Raw genomic sequence first — 16921 nt, forward strand, 5'->3', positions numbered from 1 at the left:
CTAACTGCACACCTGGAGGAACTAGAAAAAAGAACAGCAAACCGAACCCAAAGCAAGCAGAAGGAAATAAAATAACAGAGATTAGAGCAAAATAAGTGAAATTGAGAATATAAAGCAATATAGAGCATTAGCAAAATCAAAAGTTGGTTCTTTGAAGAGATCAATAAAATTGACAAACCCTTGGCTGGAGTAGACAAATATAAAAAGAGAGAAAATGTAAATAAAATCAGAAATGAGAGGGCACATTACTACTGACCCCATAGAAATATAAAGGATCATAAGAGAATACTATGAACAACTGTTAGCCCATAAATTAGACAACCTAGATGAAATGGGGAAATTCCTAGAAACACAAGAACACCCTACACTGAGTCCAGAAGAAATAGAAGACTCAGCAGATCAATTAAAAATAAAGAGATTATATCATTCATTAAAAACCACCCAACAAAGAAAAGCCCAGGACCAAATGGCTTCACAGGTGAATTCTACTAATCATTCCAAGACAAACTAATACCAATCCTGCCCAAACACTTCAAAAAAATAGAACAGGTAGGAATAATACTTAACTCATTATGTGAGGTTAACATCACCTTAATACCAAAGCCAGAAAGATAGTATGAGAAAATACCGCAGACCTATCTCTCTAATGAATATAGATGCAAAAATCCTTAGCAAGATATTTGCAAATCATATTCTACAGCACATCAAAAGAATTATACACCATGATCAATTGGGTTTTCTCCCAGGTGCAAGGGTGGTTCAATATAAGAAAATTAATTAATGTAATAGACCACATCAACAAACAAAGGGGAAAAACCACACGAACATCTCAAATGATGCAGAAAAGGCATTTGACAAAATCTAGCATACTTTCTTGATAAAAAAAACACTTAGGGGAAACGGACTTTGGCCCAGTGGTTAGGGCGTCCGTCTACCACATGGGAGGTCCGCGGTTCAAACCCCGGGCCTCCTTGACCCGTGTGGAGCTGGCCATGCGCAGTGCTGATGCGCGCAAGGAGTGCCCTGCCACGCAAGGGTGTCCCCCGCAAGCGGGAGCCCCACGCGCAAGGAGTGCACCCGTGAGGAAAGCCGCCCAGCGTGAAAAGAAAGTGCAGCCTGCCCAGGAATGGCGCCGCCCACACTTCCCGTGCCGCTGACGACAACAGAGGCGGACAAAGAAACAAGACACAGCAAATAGACACCAAGAACAGACAACCAGGGGAGGGGGGGAAATTAAATAAATAAATCTTAAAAAAAAAAAAAAAACACTTAGAAAAATAGGAATGGATGGAAACTGGAAACTTCCTCAACATGATAAAGGGCACATATGAAAAACCCACAGCTAACATCATACTCAAAGGGGAAAGACTAAAAGCTTTTCCTTTAAGATCTGAAACAAACAAGGATGTCCTCTGTCACCACTCCTATTCCACACTGTGCTGGAAGTTCTAGCCAGAGCAGATAAGCAAAAAAAAAAAAAAAAAGTAAACATAAAGGCATCCAAATTATAAAGGATGGAATCAAATTTTCACTATTTGCAGATAATATGATCTTATATAGAGAAAGTCTCAAAAAAACTACAACAAAGCTACTAGAGTTAATAAATTCAGCAAAGTGTTGTGGTACAAGATCAACATGTAAAAATCAGTAGTGTTTCTACACACTAGTAATGAGCAATCTGAGGATAAAATCAAGAAAAGAATTCCATTTCCAGTAACAACAAAAAGAATCAAATATCTAGGAATAAATTTAACCAAGGATGTAAACACAGAAAACTATAAAACATTGCTAAAAGGAATAAAAAAAGACCTAAAATAAAAGGAAGAACATGACCTGTTCATTGATCGGAAGGCTAAACATTGTTAAGATATCAACTCTTTCCAAACTGTTTCATAGATTCAACACAATCTCAATCAAAATACCAAGAGCCTTATTTGCAGAAACGGAAAGGCCAATGATTAACTTTATTTGGAAGGGTAAAGGGCCTTGCCCGAATTGCCAAAAACACCTTGGAAAAAAACAAAGTCGGAGGACTTTTTCCTAACTTTAAAGCATTTTGCAAGGTATAGTGGTCAGAACAGCATGGTTGGCACAAGGATAGACATATTGACCGAAGAAATAAAAGTGAGAGTTCAGAAATAGACCTTCACATCTATGGCCAATTGATTTTGGCAAGGCTGCCAAGTCCACTCAATTGGGAAAGAATAGTATCTTCAACAAATGGTGCTGGGAGAATTGGATATGCATATGCAAAAGAATTAAAGAGGACCCTTATCTCATACCATATATACATGTTTATTCAAAATGTATCAAAGTCCCAAATAAAGAACCAAGACCATAAAACTCCTAGGAGAAAATGTAGTAAAGTGTCCTCAGGATCTTGGGTTGGGCAATGGTTTCTTGGACTTTCACCCAGATTATAAGCAATGAAAGATAAAATAGATAAATGGGACATCCTCAAAATAAAAATTTTTTGTGCATCAAAAGACTTTGTCATGGAAGTAAAAAAACAACCTCCTCAATGGGAGAAAATATTTGGAAACCACATATTCAATAATGGTTTTAATACCCAGAATATATAAAGACATCCTACAACTCAACTATAGATATAGAAAGACAACCAATCCATTAAAAAATGGGAAAAAGTCTTGAATAGGTATTTTTCCAAAGAGGATATACAAATAGCTAAAAAGCACAAGAAAAGATGCTCAACAACATTAGCATTAGGATACGCAAATCAAAATCACAATGAAATATCATTTCACAGCAACTAGAATGGCTACCATTAAAAAACCAGAAATCTGTAAGTGTTGGAGAGGATGTGGAGAAATAGGAACACTCATTCATTGCTGACGGGAATGTGAAATGGTGCAGTTCCTGTGGAAAACAGTTTGGCGGCTGTATTGAATTACTATATGACTCAGCAATCATTTTACTAGGTATATAACCAGAAGATTAAAGCAGGGACTTGAACAGATTGTTGCACACCAATATTCATAAAAGCATTATTCACAATTGCCAAAAGACAGAAACAACCAAGTGTCCATCAACCAATGAATGGCTAAACAAAATGTGGCAGATACAGACAATGGAATATTATTCAGCTGTAGAAAGGAATGAAGTCCTGATGCAGCAACATGGAATAACCTTGAGGACATCATGCTGAGTGAAAAAGGCCAGCCTCAAAAGGACAACTATTGCATGATCTCACTGATATGAACTAATTATAATAAGCAAACTCATAGAGTCAGAGTCTAGAATATAGGTCACCAGGGGATAGACTGAGGGTACAGAATGGGGAGTTAATGCTTAATTTGTACAGAATCTCTATTTAGGTTGATTGTAAAGTTTGGAAATGGAAGATGGTGATAGTAGCATGTTATTGTGAGTGTAATTAACAGTAATGGATTATATAAGTGAATATGATTAAAAGGGGGAACTTTAGGTCATATATGTTACTAGAATAAAAATTTAAAATAACCATAGGACTGTACAACACAAACTGAACTGTAAGTTAAGCCATGGACTATAGTCAATAGTGCAATTATAAAAATGTGCTTTCGTCAATTGTAGCAAATGTACCACACTCGTGAAAGGTGTTAAAAATAGGGCAGTAAATGGCAACTCTGTATTTTATGGATGATTTCTGTAAACCTATAACTTCTCTAATAAAAAAATTATAATCTTAATCTACTTTGTGTAATCATGTTCATTAAAATATTATTAGGGTTATTCTGAAAATAATGAACATATCTGCATATATATTAATTTGCAACAAGTAAGTTACTTTATGTCTTTAAGAACCAAAATATCAAGCATACAGTAAGAAATCAAGATACAAACATAGAAGCAAAGAAATTCAGCGAAACCCTACGATCCTAAATTATTGCAAGTATCAGTACAAATTCTTTCACAGTATATAATTTCCAATTCTGTCCACTTAAAAAGACCTAGCAATCATGACCACTGAGCACCTTTCCTGCCCAGATTGTGATCTCTACTTAGGATTTCCACTAGAAGGAATCATAACTCCTTGAAGAAGTCATTGATTCTAGGTTTGTGTAAGGAAATAAAAAAGATGAATCTGAAAAACCTTGCCATGCCAGGAAGCAAAGGAGTTATTTAAGACTTCCAACTTTGGGATTATATCCAAAAGACATAGGAACCAAACTGACCAAAAGGTAAGTATAATAACAGCAGTGAATTGAAACACACCAAATATATTAAAATCCATGGGTTTGTAATTGCACTAAATAAAGGGAAAGAATTAAGTCTGCTTTCCTGTACAAACTTTATCTCTGGGTGACCAAGTCATTGATGAGAGAAATTTCCTTCTACAGATGTATTCCAGAAAACAAATGAGAGTTGAGAGAATTAGTATATTATCATTTTACAAACACTTAATGAAATAACATATGGGCATTGGTCATTAAATATTTTGAGCTCTTGATGGGAACTCTTTTTGCCAATATATCAAACCATCAGCTCTCTTCTAGATGTAAATTCAATTTAAAGAAAATACAGGGAAGCAGATGTGGCTCAAGTGATAGGGCTTCTGCCTACTTTATGAGAGGACCCAGGTTTGGGTTCAATTCCTGGGGCCTCCTGGTGAAAAAGAAGAAGAGAAAGCATGTCTGCATGGCAGGCAAGTGCCTGCGTGGCAAGCCAAGAGCCTGCACGGTGAGCTGAGAGCCCATGTGGCAAGCCAAGAACCGGAACAGCGAACTGAGTGACCACATGGTGAGCTGAGTGACCACATGGTGAGCTGAGTGCCTGCATGGTGAGCTGAGTGCCCACGCGGGTGCCCATGCAGCAAGCCAAGTGTCTGTGCAGTGAACTGAGTGTCTGCGTGGTGAGCCGAGTGCCCACGTGGCGAGCCGAGTGTCTGCGTGGTGAGCCGAGTGCCCACGTGAGTGCCTGTGTGGTGAGCCAGTGTCTGTGCAGCACACCAAGTGCCCACACAGTGAGCCAGTGCCCATGCAAGTGAGTCACACAGCAATATGATGATACAATAAAAGAGAGATGAAGGGGAGAGTCAAGGTGAAGCACAGCAGAAACCTGGAACTGAGATGGCATAGGTGACAGGGAAACTCTCTCCACATCAGAGGTCCCCAGGATCAAATCCCGGTGAGTCCTAGAGGAGATAAAACAAGAATAGAAGACAAAAAAAGAGAAACAGATACAGAAGATCACATAGCGAATGGATACAGACAGCAAAAACAGCAGGGCAAGAGAAGAAGAGGGGAAAAAAATAAAGGAAATACAAAGGACAGGAGAACATGTTAAACAAGACTACAGGGATACAATGAGAAAATACAAAATCTTGTACATTCCATAGGACAAATGCCCTGGTTTCTTTAATAAACAAAGAGCAAAATAAAAAAGGGAAGGGGAAATTATACCTTAAAAGAACCTTAAGACACAAAACAAGCAAATGTAGTATATTTGGATCTTGATTCAAAAAAGCAATTGTTTAAATTAAAATATACATATATATACACACACACATATATATATATATACACACACACACACACATATATATAGGGAGGCAGATTTGGCTCAACGGATAGAGCATCTACCTACCGTATGGGAGGTTCAAACCCAGGGCCTCCTGACCCATGTGTTGAGCTGGTCCATGTGCAGTGCTGATGCACGCAAGGAGTGCTGTGCCATGCAGGGGAGCCTCATGCGCAAGAAGAGCCACCCCACATGAAAAAAATGTGCAGCCCACCCAGGAGTGGCGCCACACACATGGAGAACTGACACAGCAAGATGACACAACAAATAGAGACACAGATTCCCGGTGTCTGACAAGAATACAAGTGGACACAGAAGAACACACAGCGAATGGTCACAGAGAACAAACAACTGGGACTGGGGGAGGGGAGAGAAATAAATAAAAAATAAATCTTTAAAAATAAAATAAAAAAATATATTTGAAACCACTGTAAATTTAATTTCTAATGGTGGTGTGGTTATGTTTTTTAAAAAGCCTTTTTCTTTTAGAAATATTGAAATATGTACAGATTATGCCTGGGATTTGCTTCAAAATAATTCAGGGATGTGGGGCAGTATGGAGCAGTATTGATGAAACAGGAATTATGATTGTAGCTAGGTAATTGTGACAGTTTTTGGTTTTTTATGGATCCCAGAGAAGACCATGCTCTTGGAGCTAATCCACTCCTGTGGGTGTGGGACCCGGTGATGGACTGGTCTCAGCTGGGGGCCTTTGATTGGACTGCTTCAGTGAGGTGTGACTCAGGGTGGGTCTTTTCCTCCTGCTGGATCCTTTAGAAAGGGAAGACTGGAAGCAGAGACACAGGGAAAAAAGGAGCACAGACAGAGAAACACTGAGAGACTGAGGGAGAGGTCCCAGAGACCAGCGGCTAGACTCGGACTGGCACAGAGGCATGGAAAGAGGCCCTGGAGAGGCTGAGAGAGGGGCCTGGAGGAAAGGGGAGAGACAAGCCACACACCTGGCTGCCCACAGCTGAGCTCGGGGAGAAAGTGAGGCTGAGACCCCAACAGAGTGGCCAGTGTACGGCAGGAGTCCAGGAGGGCCAGCAGCCAAGCTTCAGAGAGACAGCATTGCTGAGGATGCTTTGATTTGGACATTTTCACAGCCTCAGAACTGTGAGCTTTTAACCTAATACACTTCCATTATAAAAGCCAACCCATTCTGATACACTACATTGGCAATCTTTAGCAAACTAAAACAGTAACGGATTCTTGGGGATAGACTGATTTTCATCAATTATTCTTCTCGTTAAGAAAGGAGCCACTAAGAATCTGCTTACAGAAAATTTAGCATGCCTTATACCAAAATGTACCTAGAGTTGAGAGCTGCTTCTCAACAAAATTAAGACCAATTTTATACCTATAGTCTTTATACTGAAGGTAGACCCTAAAATTATTTTTTTACTGATTAACATCAGGTCACATGTTATTTATTCTATTAACAGATCAGATTACTGCTTCCAAATGAACAAACTCACATGCCACAAATATGTGTTGCCAATGAACCAATGGACCCAGGAGAAAGGACTGATGAGGCAAAGCCACTTACCGAACAGTCTCTTCAAATTGTATGTCATCCACTGAGGCTGTAACACAGGAAACCCCAGCATGCTTTTCAGCTTCAAAAAATAGGTAAAAATATACTGCATTAGTAGTTATTCAGCATAAGGGAAAAGGAATAAAATTTAAATAGATTTATTTTAGTAACTCATTCTCTCATTTATTATAACACTGCTGTAACCATACTTTCGAGTGATCAGGGTCAATAAGAATTCTTTTCCTTTCTTAGCTCTTATTTCTACTCCATAATAATTACTGTACTTTTCCCTAAATTTTAACTTACATGATCTTTGATTTGAAATTCAGTACCAATGCCCAGCACATCTAGTTATTTAATTAGGAGTTGTGTAAGTTGGTGCCAACATCAAATATTTTGTCAGTTAGTCCCCTTCTTTTGTTTTAAAAAACATGGCCTAGAAGTTATATCCAACTACTCCACATAACCAATAGCTGAATATGTTTAAATCACTTAACCAATCTTTAAGAACTGAGCAGTATGGGCAACCCTGAATCTTCCAAAAATCAGAGAGGAAATTCCATGGAAAACAGAGAGAGCGAGGAGAGGGACACATAGTAGATATTTAGTCAATATTTATTATTTATTTTTACCAACAGAACTCCAAACACACTGTGCATTAATTATGCTGGAGGAGGAGAGCATTGAGTTGGGTGGAATAGACTGGGGAGGAGCTCTGGTTATTTCCATGTTCCATATTTGCTCTTCATTTGTTCAGAATTTACTTTTTGGATTGCTGGTTTTGCTTTATATAAAAAGATAAGAATGTATTCATTTTGGGGGAAGATTTTAACATGTGTTTCTGCCAGAATTTCATTTTGAGGAACAGTCAATTAAAGTCCAACCAGATTGTATTGGCTTTTGTTTCATATAATAAACTTTGTTTTTAAAGAAGTTTTAGGTTACAGAAAAGTTCCATCAAAAGCACAGGAGGGAAGCGGATTTGGCTCACCTGATAGAGTGTCTGCCTACCACATGGGAGTTCCAAGGTTCAAACCCAGGGCCTCCTGACCTGTGTGGAGCTGGCCCATGTGCTGATGCGCACAAGGAGTGCCATGCCACACAGGGATTTCCCCCATGTAGGGGGAACCTGTAAGGAGTGCAACCTGTAAGGAGAGCTGCCCAATGTGAAAAAAGTGCAGCCTACCCAGGAATGGCACCGTGTAGGAAATTTGGGCCCGAAGGTTATTGGGAATGAAACAAAGAGAATGAGAGAATGAAACAAAGAGAAAGAAACAGAGAGAGCTGGGATCAGGGGGTCTGCAAGTAGAGTCTTCTCAGACAACTTTATTGTTTACAAGGGGTTCTCTATATACCCCGGTCTATGTGAGAACAAGCAGCAACATGCAGTTAACTATTAGCATTACTCATGATCTAAGGAACTCAAAAAATCTTATCTCAAGGTACAAAGTATAAGTGTTCTATCTAACTACAAAGTGTATGTTCTCATCTTTTCTTCCAGCTTGTAACAGCTTTGTCCTGTTTGCTCCAAACTTTCAATTGCTGTATTCCTTAGTTTGCAAGCGTAGCCATGGAAACAGCACATCTCTCCTTGCAAGACCACTGTGCCTTAGTTTCCAACATTTCCCCCTTTTTGTTTTAGTCGAGGTGACTGTGCCTGTTTTAGGTTGCCCTTTTCTCAAGAGTCTTATCTGTCATTGACTACCAGCCAAGCTCTTCGAGGTTATTGAAGTGCTTTTGTTAGCACCAAATTATTAGCATGTCCTATGGTGGTTACACTTTGCAATTTTCTTTTAAAGCATTGTTTGGCACAGGTGAAAATCATGAGCAAAAGAACAAATATGATTAGCCCTATTCCTAAAGCTGACACGAAATGCTTTGTTTCCACCAATTAACTGGATTAAATTTTGTAATATGTGAAATCATGTTTGAAAAAATATCTTTATCATTGGCTACATAGATTTGATTATGAGGCATTTCTAATATTTTTCTTTGTAATTTAATTATTTCCAGAGAAATATTACTTTTATGGCCTAATAAATGATTTTTAATTTTTTCTCGTACTATATCTGATGAATTATAGGCAAGAGGAGTAACACAAAAGTTGCTTTCATTTTAATCACATTTCAATTTTCTTAACAAGTTTAAATTATATAATTGATTTTCAATATGTAAAACAGCTGATTTTAAATCATTAACCTGATTATTTAACTGTTCATCAATATGTTCTTGGCTATGCTACAAATTGCTAGCATTTTTATGCCAATCATGTACATATTTCTGTGTTTGCATAGTTTCATGTAAGGCTATGACTGCAGTAGCAGCTGCAGTAATAATTCCAATCAGTTTCAGTATGCTGACAATAAGAAATCCAATAAAACATTTGTTTGCTTCAGAAATTCTTCTGCCAAGTGAAGCAGCAACTGGCTTTCAGAAGATTGCTAACTACATTATTTTTACAGGTATCTAAATGCCTGTTCTTCTTGCCATTGTTATTGTTTTTCCATCCTGCAACACACTTTCTGATAGACAAGTATACAAAGCACCGTTTTTATAAAACAATGAGTTATTCTTAATAGTTATCTTAACAGTTATGAAAACAAATGGATCTCTAACACAGACTTTAAAATGATATGTCAAACACTGCCCTGTCTTATTTTTATTTCCCAGCCATTCATACATAGGGGCAATTCCAAGAAATACCTTCCACAAATTCTTTTGTGGGTTATGACTATGATTGTCAGTAGTCCAAGGACTGGTATCCATTTTCCTTTGTAATGTTAACAGTTCCTGTCACAGTAGCAAAAGGAGAGGGCACACTGGCCCAAAGTCCATAAGCAAACACAAGCTGCAAGTTCACAGTTCCAGGATTTGTAAAGTTAATATGATACGTGGCAGCAATTGCCATAGTGCCGCACACATAGAGAGCTGATGCAGCAAGATGATGCAACAAATAAGAGATGCAGTTTCACAGAAGAACACACAGAGAATGGACACAGAGAGCAGACAACTGGCGGGGGTGGGGGGAAGGGGAGAGTAATAAATAAAATAAACCTTAAAAAAAAAAAAAACAGTACAGGGGATTCCCATATACACCATCCTCTCCCTTCTCACACTTTCCCCTATTGATAATGTAATATTAGTGTGGTACATTTGTCATAATTGGACAAATATTGAAGTATTGCTACTAACCAAGGTTTATAGTTTACATTATGGTTACACTTTACACTGTACAATTTTACAGGTTTTGACAAGATATACAAAGAACTTTTACCTCCTTTTTAAATTTTGGAGACTTCACTTCTGCTGCCATATTATGAAAAGGAAAGAGACAAAGAGACAAACAGTGAAGCATATGAGTTTGTACTTCTTGTGGATCCCCCCTCTTGTCATTTGCACTTGCTGTCTGCTGTGTCCATTCACTGTGTGTTCTTTCTGTGTCTGCTTGTCTTTCTCTTTAGGAGGCACTGAGAACTGATCCCAGAACCTCCAGTGTGGGAGGGAGGCACTCAATTGCTTGAGCCACCTTATCTCCCTGGTCTGCTCTGCCTCTCACTGTTTCTCCTCTGCATCTCCCTTTGCTGCATCATATTGCTGCACTAGCTCTCTGTGATGCAGGCCACCAACTCGCTGTGGCATAGGCCAGCTTTTGCCTTCACCCTGGAAATCAAACCCAAGGCCTCCCACATGGTAGATGGGAGCCCAATCGCTTGAGCCACATCCGCTTCTCTTGTGGATTTTTAAATTCTTGATTATACTGTATAACTTTACCTGTTTTATATATTTACTGAGATTCCCAGGTAAAGAGAAGTAGGGAAACAATGCCAGGGAGCAAGTATTTACTAAGAGTACTCTCCTCCCTATGATCGAATTATGCAGAAAATTGGACATTCTAGTTTTACTAGTTGGAAGTAATTAACTCTTCTTCCAAACATGCACATAATAGGAACTGAGTTACCAGAAAACTAACCATAGCAGAACTCTGTGTGTGAATGATGGAGGAGGGAGAACGGGCTTCCCAACTGTAAAGTTCAGTGAAAGGAAAGGAACGTGAAAGTATCAGATCCTAGAAATGATCAAGGTGGGCTCACTTTAATTCAATGTATTGAACATTTGCTAAGTACCCCACTAGTTTCCAAACACTGAAGCTGAATTAATCCTGTTTTTTTTAACCAGTTGACTCAGATCCAGCCGTGGCCAAGGCCCTTTAAGAGCTTTGCATTTATCTTACTTGGTGTTTTGTAACTTGAATATGTAAATGTATGTCTTTCACCATTTTGGGGAAATTTTCAGTCATTATTTCATCAAATATTTGTTTTTACTCTGTACTTTCATATCTTTTGGGAATCCAGTTACATGTGCATTAAACCTTTTGTTATTCCCCCCTCCCCCCCAAATCCCTGATTCTTCATTTATTTTTAAATTCTTTTTCTCTGTTCTTCAGATTGGGTAATTTCTACCATTCATCTTTGCATTCACTAACTCTTTCTTCAGTTATCTCTGTTCTGTTGTTAAGCCTATACAGTGACTTTCTTTATTTTGAATATTAAAGTTTTCATTTCTGGGATCTCTATTTGCTTTTGTTTGTTTGTTTGTTTTATTTTGTTTTCATTTCTACTTCTCTGCTGAGACTTTCTATCTTTTCATTACTTATGTGCTTATTTCCCATTACCTCACTGAGCATGGTTATAAAAGCCACTTTAAAATCCTTAAAGCTAATTCCAGCATCCAGGTCACCTTGGGGTTGGTCTCCATTGATTGTCTTGAGTCATGTTTTCTGTTTCTTTGTATGTCAAGTAAGTTTAGGTTGCATTCTAGCCATTGTGAATGATTTGTTGTAGAAACTGTGGATTCTGAAATGTTCTTCTGAAGACTATTGTTTATTGTTTGTTTGTCTTTTTTTGAAGAAGGAAGTTAACTTGACTAAACTCAAATTCTAAAATACTTGTCTCTCCTGAGGTGGACACAGTTCAAATTTCAATTCCATTTTTATGACCTTAGCTAGAAGTCTGAAGTCTGTTCTATATGTGCATAATTCAAGGTTAGCCAGAAATGTGATAAGAGTTTATAGATAGAATTTCAGGCTCCACCTCTTTGGCTCTCTCCTCTCTGGAATTTTCCTTCTCACTTTCCAATGGTTGTGATGTCCACAGTCCCTGTCATTTGGCTCTTCACAGCAACAAGCCTAGGGGGGGTTGCATCAGAAATTTGGGATGACCCACAGAGAGCAGACTGGTGTCTTTCCTTAAGCTAAAAAGTCATGAAAAAAACAAACAGTAAAAGCTACCCAGCACCATTCCCTTCTTCCGACTATTGCCTTCCAGATATTCTAAGCCTGCTTTTCTACATTTTTTAAGTTGCCTTCAGGTGGTTTTAAACTAATGTTTTATCCATTGCCTATAGTTATTCTTCCTGGGAGATTTAATCTGATTGAATTCTGGAAGAAGAATCCTTATAGTCCTTTGCAAGGAAGACAATGAGACATGAAACATGTGACATGATTAGAATAGCATTTAAAGAAATATTCTAGGTGCAGCCCAAGAAGGGACTAGAATTAATGGGAAAGACCAGTTCAGAAATCTCTGCTGATGTCCACATGTGATAATGAGAGCTTAGTCTATATGGTGGTAGCAGAGTTGTAGGAAGGTAGTTGGATTTTAGAGATTCATTCAGGAAGTAACATTGATAGATTTAATGTGTGTGTGTGTGTGGTGGAGGGGCTGGTGAAAAGGTAAGTGAGAGGTAAAAAGGATGACTCCTAAATTTCTGACTTGTACAGCTGGGTGGATGGGGTGCCATTCTTGAGAGAGCGGTAAAGATCCTGGTAAAGATCCACAAATGAAATGGAGAGGGAAATGTGAATCTGGGATATTTCAAACTAAGAAATGGATGTGGGGGTGGAGAATGACTCAGAGATGGCTACATGCCTCTAGGTTTGAGGAATTGAAAGAATAATGAAGCCACTGACAAAATTGAGATTTAAAGCCATAATGATAGTAAACTTACTTAATTTTTATTTTATTTTTTAAAATTTGTTAACATGTGTGTTTTTTTTAGATTTTTTTAAAATTTATTTTTCTCCCCCCCTCCAGTTGTCTGCTCTCTGTGTCCATTCGCTGTGTGTTCTTCTGTGACAGCTTCTATCCTTATCAGTGGCACCGGGAATCTGTGTTTCTTTTTGTTGCGCCATCTTGTTGTGTCAGCTTTCCATGTGTGCGGCACCATTCCTGGGCAGGCTGCACTTTCTTTTGTGCTGGACGGCTCTCCTTACGGGGCGCACTCCTTGCGTGTGGGGCTCCCCTATGAGGGGGACACCCCTGCGTGGCACGGCACTCCTTGCGCACATCAGCACTGCGCATGGGCCAGCTTCACACGGGTCAAGAAGGCCTGGGGTTTGAACCGCGGACCTCCCATGTGGTAGGCAGATGCACTATCCATTGGGCTAAGTCCGCTTCCCTTAATCTTTCTTTAAATGTTAAAACATGTCAGAATCCAGCAGTGCTCTGGGGCCATAGCAGTGCCTTGGGACCATGACTGCAGTCATTATTCATCATAGTAATATGGTTCCCCAGAAATGCTAGTCAATAAGGACCTCTGGTTGAGAAAATGACAGAAAAAAGTTTCTACTCTTACTCCTATAGCTATGAAGTGAAACGCTATGGTGGGGCATTCATCTGCCACAGATTCAGTTACACCTAGGCTAACTGTTCTTTGCTAATGTGGCACCTCTCACCACAGAGTGTTTAACACAGGCATCCCTGTTTCCCAGTCGACATTATCATAAAGGTTTCTTGGACATTATTAGTAATATAACTATTAAGGTCCAGAGTAAGTGATCATCAGCATGATTCTTCTATGTATTATCTGAGTTTCCAAAGGTGTTAAATCTTAGAAATTTTAGTGACATCTGCAGGAGTGGTGATTGTTTCTATATCACAGAACAGAGGCATGAAGCTAAATTACTTTACAAGTCACATCGATATTCACATAATGCATTCAGTTGCCTTGGCAACAGACATCATTCGTATTAGCAACCTCAATTATTTCTATACCCATTTCTTTCTCCAAAATGTGGATTAATTTTGTATTCATTTTTCCATTATTATGTTATTATATGCCACCACAAATCCTGCTTAAAATTGTGGCAGAAACTAAACAGACGTATTAACAAACAGAAAACAAACAGATTGGCATCAAATATATGGCCGAATTTTGCAGGTGGTTAGCACACAGATATGAGAAACTCAAGCCCTAATTAGAAGAGCAGGGTATTCATAATCAACCGAGCTTTACGTTTGTCATCTGTAAAATAAGGTGGGAGGAATACGTGGTCTTTAAAGCCCCTTCCCACTCCATTATTTTATTCTAATATATTTTACTTTATAAGTGAACATTTGCCAAGTGGATTAAGTGCCTTGTACAAAGTCTGGCATCCTTTTAGAAGTAAGATTCCAAGTTCTGGACATCCATCCATCCATCCATCCACCTGTCCATATAATTAGCAAGTTTTTATTTACTGCTTACTGGGTCCTGGAGAGCTGGTTTTAGTTTACATGCTTATTGACTGGGCAGAAAATTAAAACATGGACAGATTAATTAAAAATAACTATAGATTGTGCTAAGTGGTACAAAGGAAATAGGAAAGGTCATTGTGATCTAAGTGATAAAAGGGTGCAAATATAAACAGGTGATCTGGGAAGACTTCTCTGAGAAAATATTTAAGTTGAGACATAATCCATGGAAAAGGCAAAGACAAGAGCAGGGGCAAATGTCCTGAGCTGAGAAGAACTTGGCGTGTTCTGGGAAGTATCAGAAGGCTGGTGATGGTGAGGCCTATGAACTAGAAGGGAGCGATCAAAAGGGGGAGGCAGGAACTGTACCTGTGGCCCAGTCATAGCACAATGTTTGTCTGGGCAGCATGGTGTTAAGTTTTAATTAACATTATTGATCTTTGAAGGGGCACTCTACAGTTTACCAGATAACCACCCCTCCTTGACAACCTAACCTGGACTCATCACAATTCATGGTACCTGACTGACCTCAGAGAATATGACTTTCCAACTCCAAGTCGCATCTACCACAAATAGCAAAAAGTTCAGATTTTATTCACAGGTAATAAGGTGACCTGATTTATGTATTTAAAGCTCACTGTGGTCTCTGTGAGGACAGATCCCAGGGAGGCAGGCCAGAGGCCAGAAGACTTAGGAAGTTTACAGAAGTGAGGCATGGGGGGCCTATGTGCTCCAGAGACGGTGTTCTCACCGATCTGAAGGTGGGAGAAGCAGGTGAGGGGCAGAGGAGAAGCACTTCTCAAAAATACTGCCTCACCCACCCTTTCAATGAGAAATGCATTTACCTTACAAACCTACTTTTTTTTCAAAAGCTAAACCTCCATCCACAGAGGTGAGTCTAAGTCAGTTCTTAGCCTTCTGGGAGAGTTCATGATGCCAAAACTATTATCACAATACTTTTCCACTCTCAATCTCTCCCAAGATTACAGTGAAGTTTTCCAAAGATCGCTTAAGAGTGAGGTAAGCAACAAATTGAATGCAGAAACAAATGAGAAATCAGCACACGTCTACTAAACGAGACATTAGAGAGATTTGCAAAAATGTAAACAAATACCACTCCTCTAACTAAACATCTAGTAGTTGCCGTGGAACATAGAGGTGTTTTTCTTAAAATTGTTATCTGTGCTAACCTGTAACGAGTTATTCTTGTACTTTTAGAATGAATTGTTTTTAAACTTTAAATATGGTAAATACCGATAGAAATTACCCACATAAACAAAAGTTCTCCAACGTCCTCACTTGTAATTCCGTAAAGGGCTCGGCGAGCACAGCATCTGAGAACCACCGCCCTCGGGAAGGCACCCACGCAGACCCTCGCGCCTTGTGCACATCCTGGACCTCGCCGGCTCACACCATCAGGGGCCCCTGCCCCTGCCCCCTCGCCCCCACATCCCAGACTCCCCCTGCCACCCCGACCCCCACCCGTCATCCCGCGGTGCAGGTTCCAACACACGCCGGACCCCTGGCATCCCGGCCCTCCCCCAGGCTGAACCCCACCTCCCCCCACCCCCATTCCCTCGCGCGGACCCCGGCCCGCGCCCCTACCCGCCAGGCAGGCGGCGGTGTCGATCCACTTGAGCAGCTGCCCCGCGCTCAGCTCGCCGCGGGGGCCGGCGTGCGCCGGCTGGATGGCCTGGCTCATGAGCACCTCGGCGGGCGCGCGCCCCTCCATGCTGCGCGCAGGGGAGCCAAGGCCGCGCCGCCCGCTCCAAAGGGCGCCGGTGCTCACTGCCCGCCGCCGGGTCACGGGGTTCGCGGGTTAGCTGGATTTAGGAGGGCAGGAATATTGCCTCCGGGCAAGGAGAACGACCGAGACCTCTCCACTGACTCGGAGGCAGTCAGATCTGGGGCCATCAAGATTGGCAAAGCCAGGAAGCGGACGGACCTTCTTGCCTGTACAGGGAGGATAAGATGCTCATGGGACAGTTGAAGGAGTTAGATGAGATCTTACGCGGAAACTCACAGCACGAGCCTGGTCATGGGTCTGAAAAAATTTGACAGGTGATGGGATTCTTGACAGGAATTAAGAATTGAGGCATCAAAATGTCCAGAGTGTAAATCGTTTGGTTTAGAAGTTGTTTTAAGGGTATTTGAATAGTTTTTCTTCTGGCTGTGAAATTCCTGGCAGAGCAGGTGCTTGTTGTTCTGATTTTTAGGATGTTATAATGCTCAAAAGAATCTTCTGTTATTGATCATTTTGTTGTGAAATGACCTCTGTTGCCAAGCAAACAAACGGAAAAAAATGCTGATTGTGTAGTTGCATCAGAGTCACCCAAGAAGGGAAGATAACTTT

General features: G+C 40.1%; 1 protein-coding gene across 1 annotated transcript in view; it reads right to left on the bottom strand.

The window, feature by feature from the left end:
* Positions 1-16468, bottom strand: part of ACOT12 (acyl-CoA thioesterase 12) — a 47733-nt gene extending 31265 nt beyond the window's left edge. Inside the window, exons 1-2 of the mRNA XM_004455904.4 lie at positions 16174-16468; positions 7070-7139 (exon numbers count right to left, since the gene is read on the bottom strand). Coding sequence (XP_004455961.2) covers positions 7070-7139; positions 16174-16300 — 197 coding nt within the window. The 5' untranslated portion in view covers positions 16301-16468. The remainder of the gene's footprint in view (positions 1-7069; positions 7140-16173) is intronic.
* Between the last annotated feature and the right edge of the window lie 453 nt (positions 16469-16921).

The sequence above is a fragment of the Dasypus novemcinctus genome, chromosome 2 (assembly GCF_030445035.2).
Source record: "Dasypus novemcinctus isolate mDasNov1 chromosome 2, mDasNov1.1.hap2, whole genome shotgun sequence".
NCBI lineage: Eukaryota > Metazoa > Chordata > Mammalia > Cingulata > Dasypodidae > Dasypus > Dasypus novemcinctus.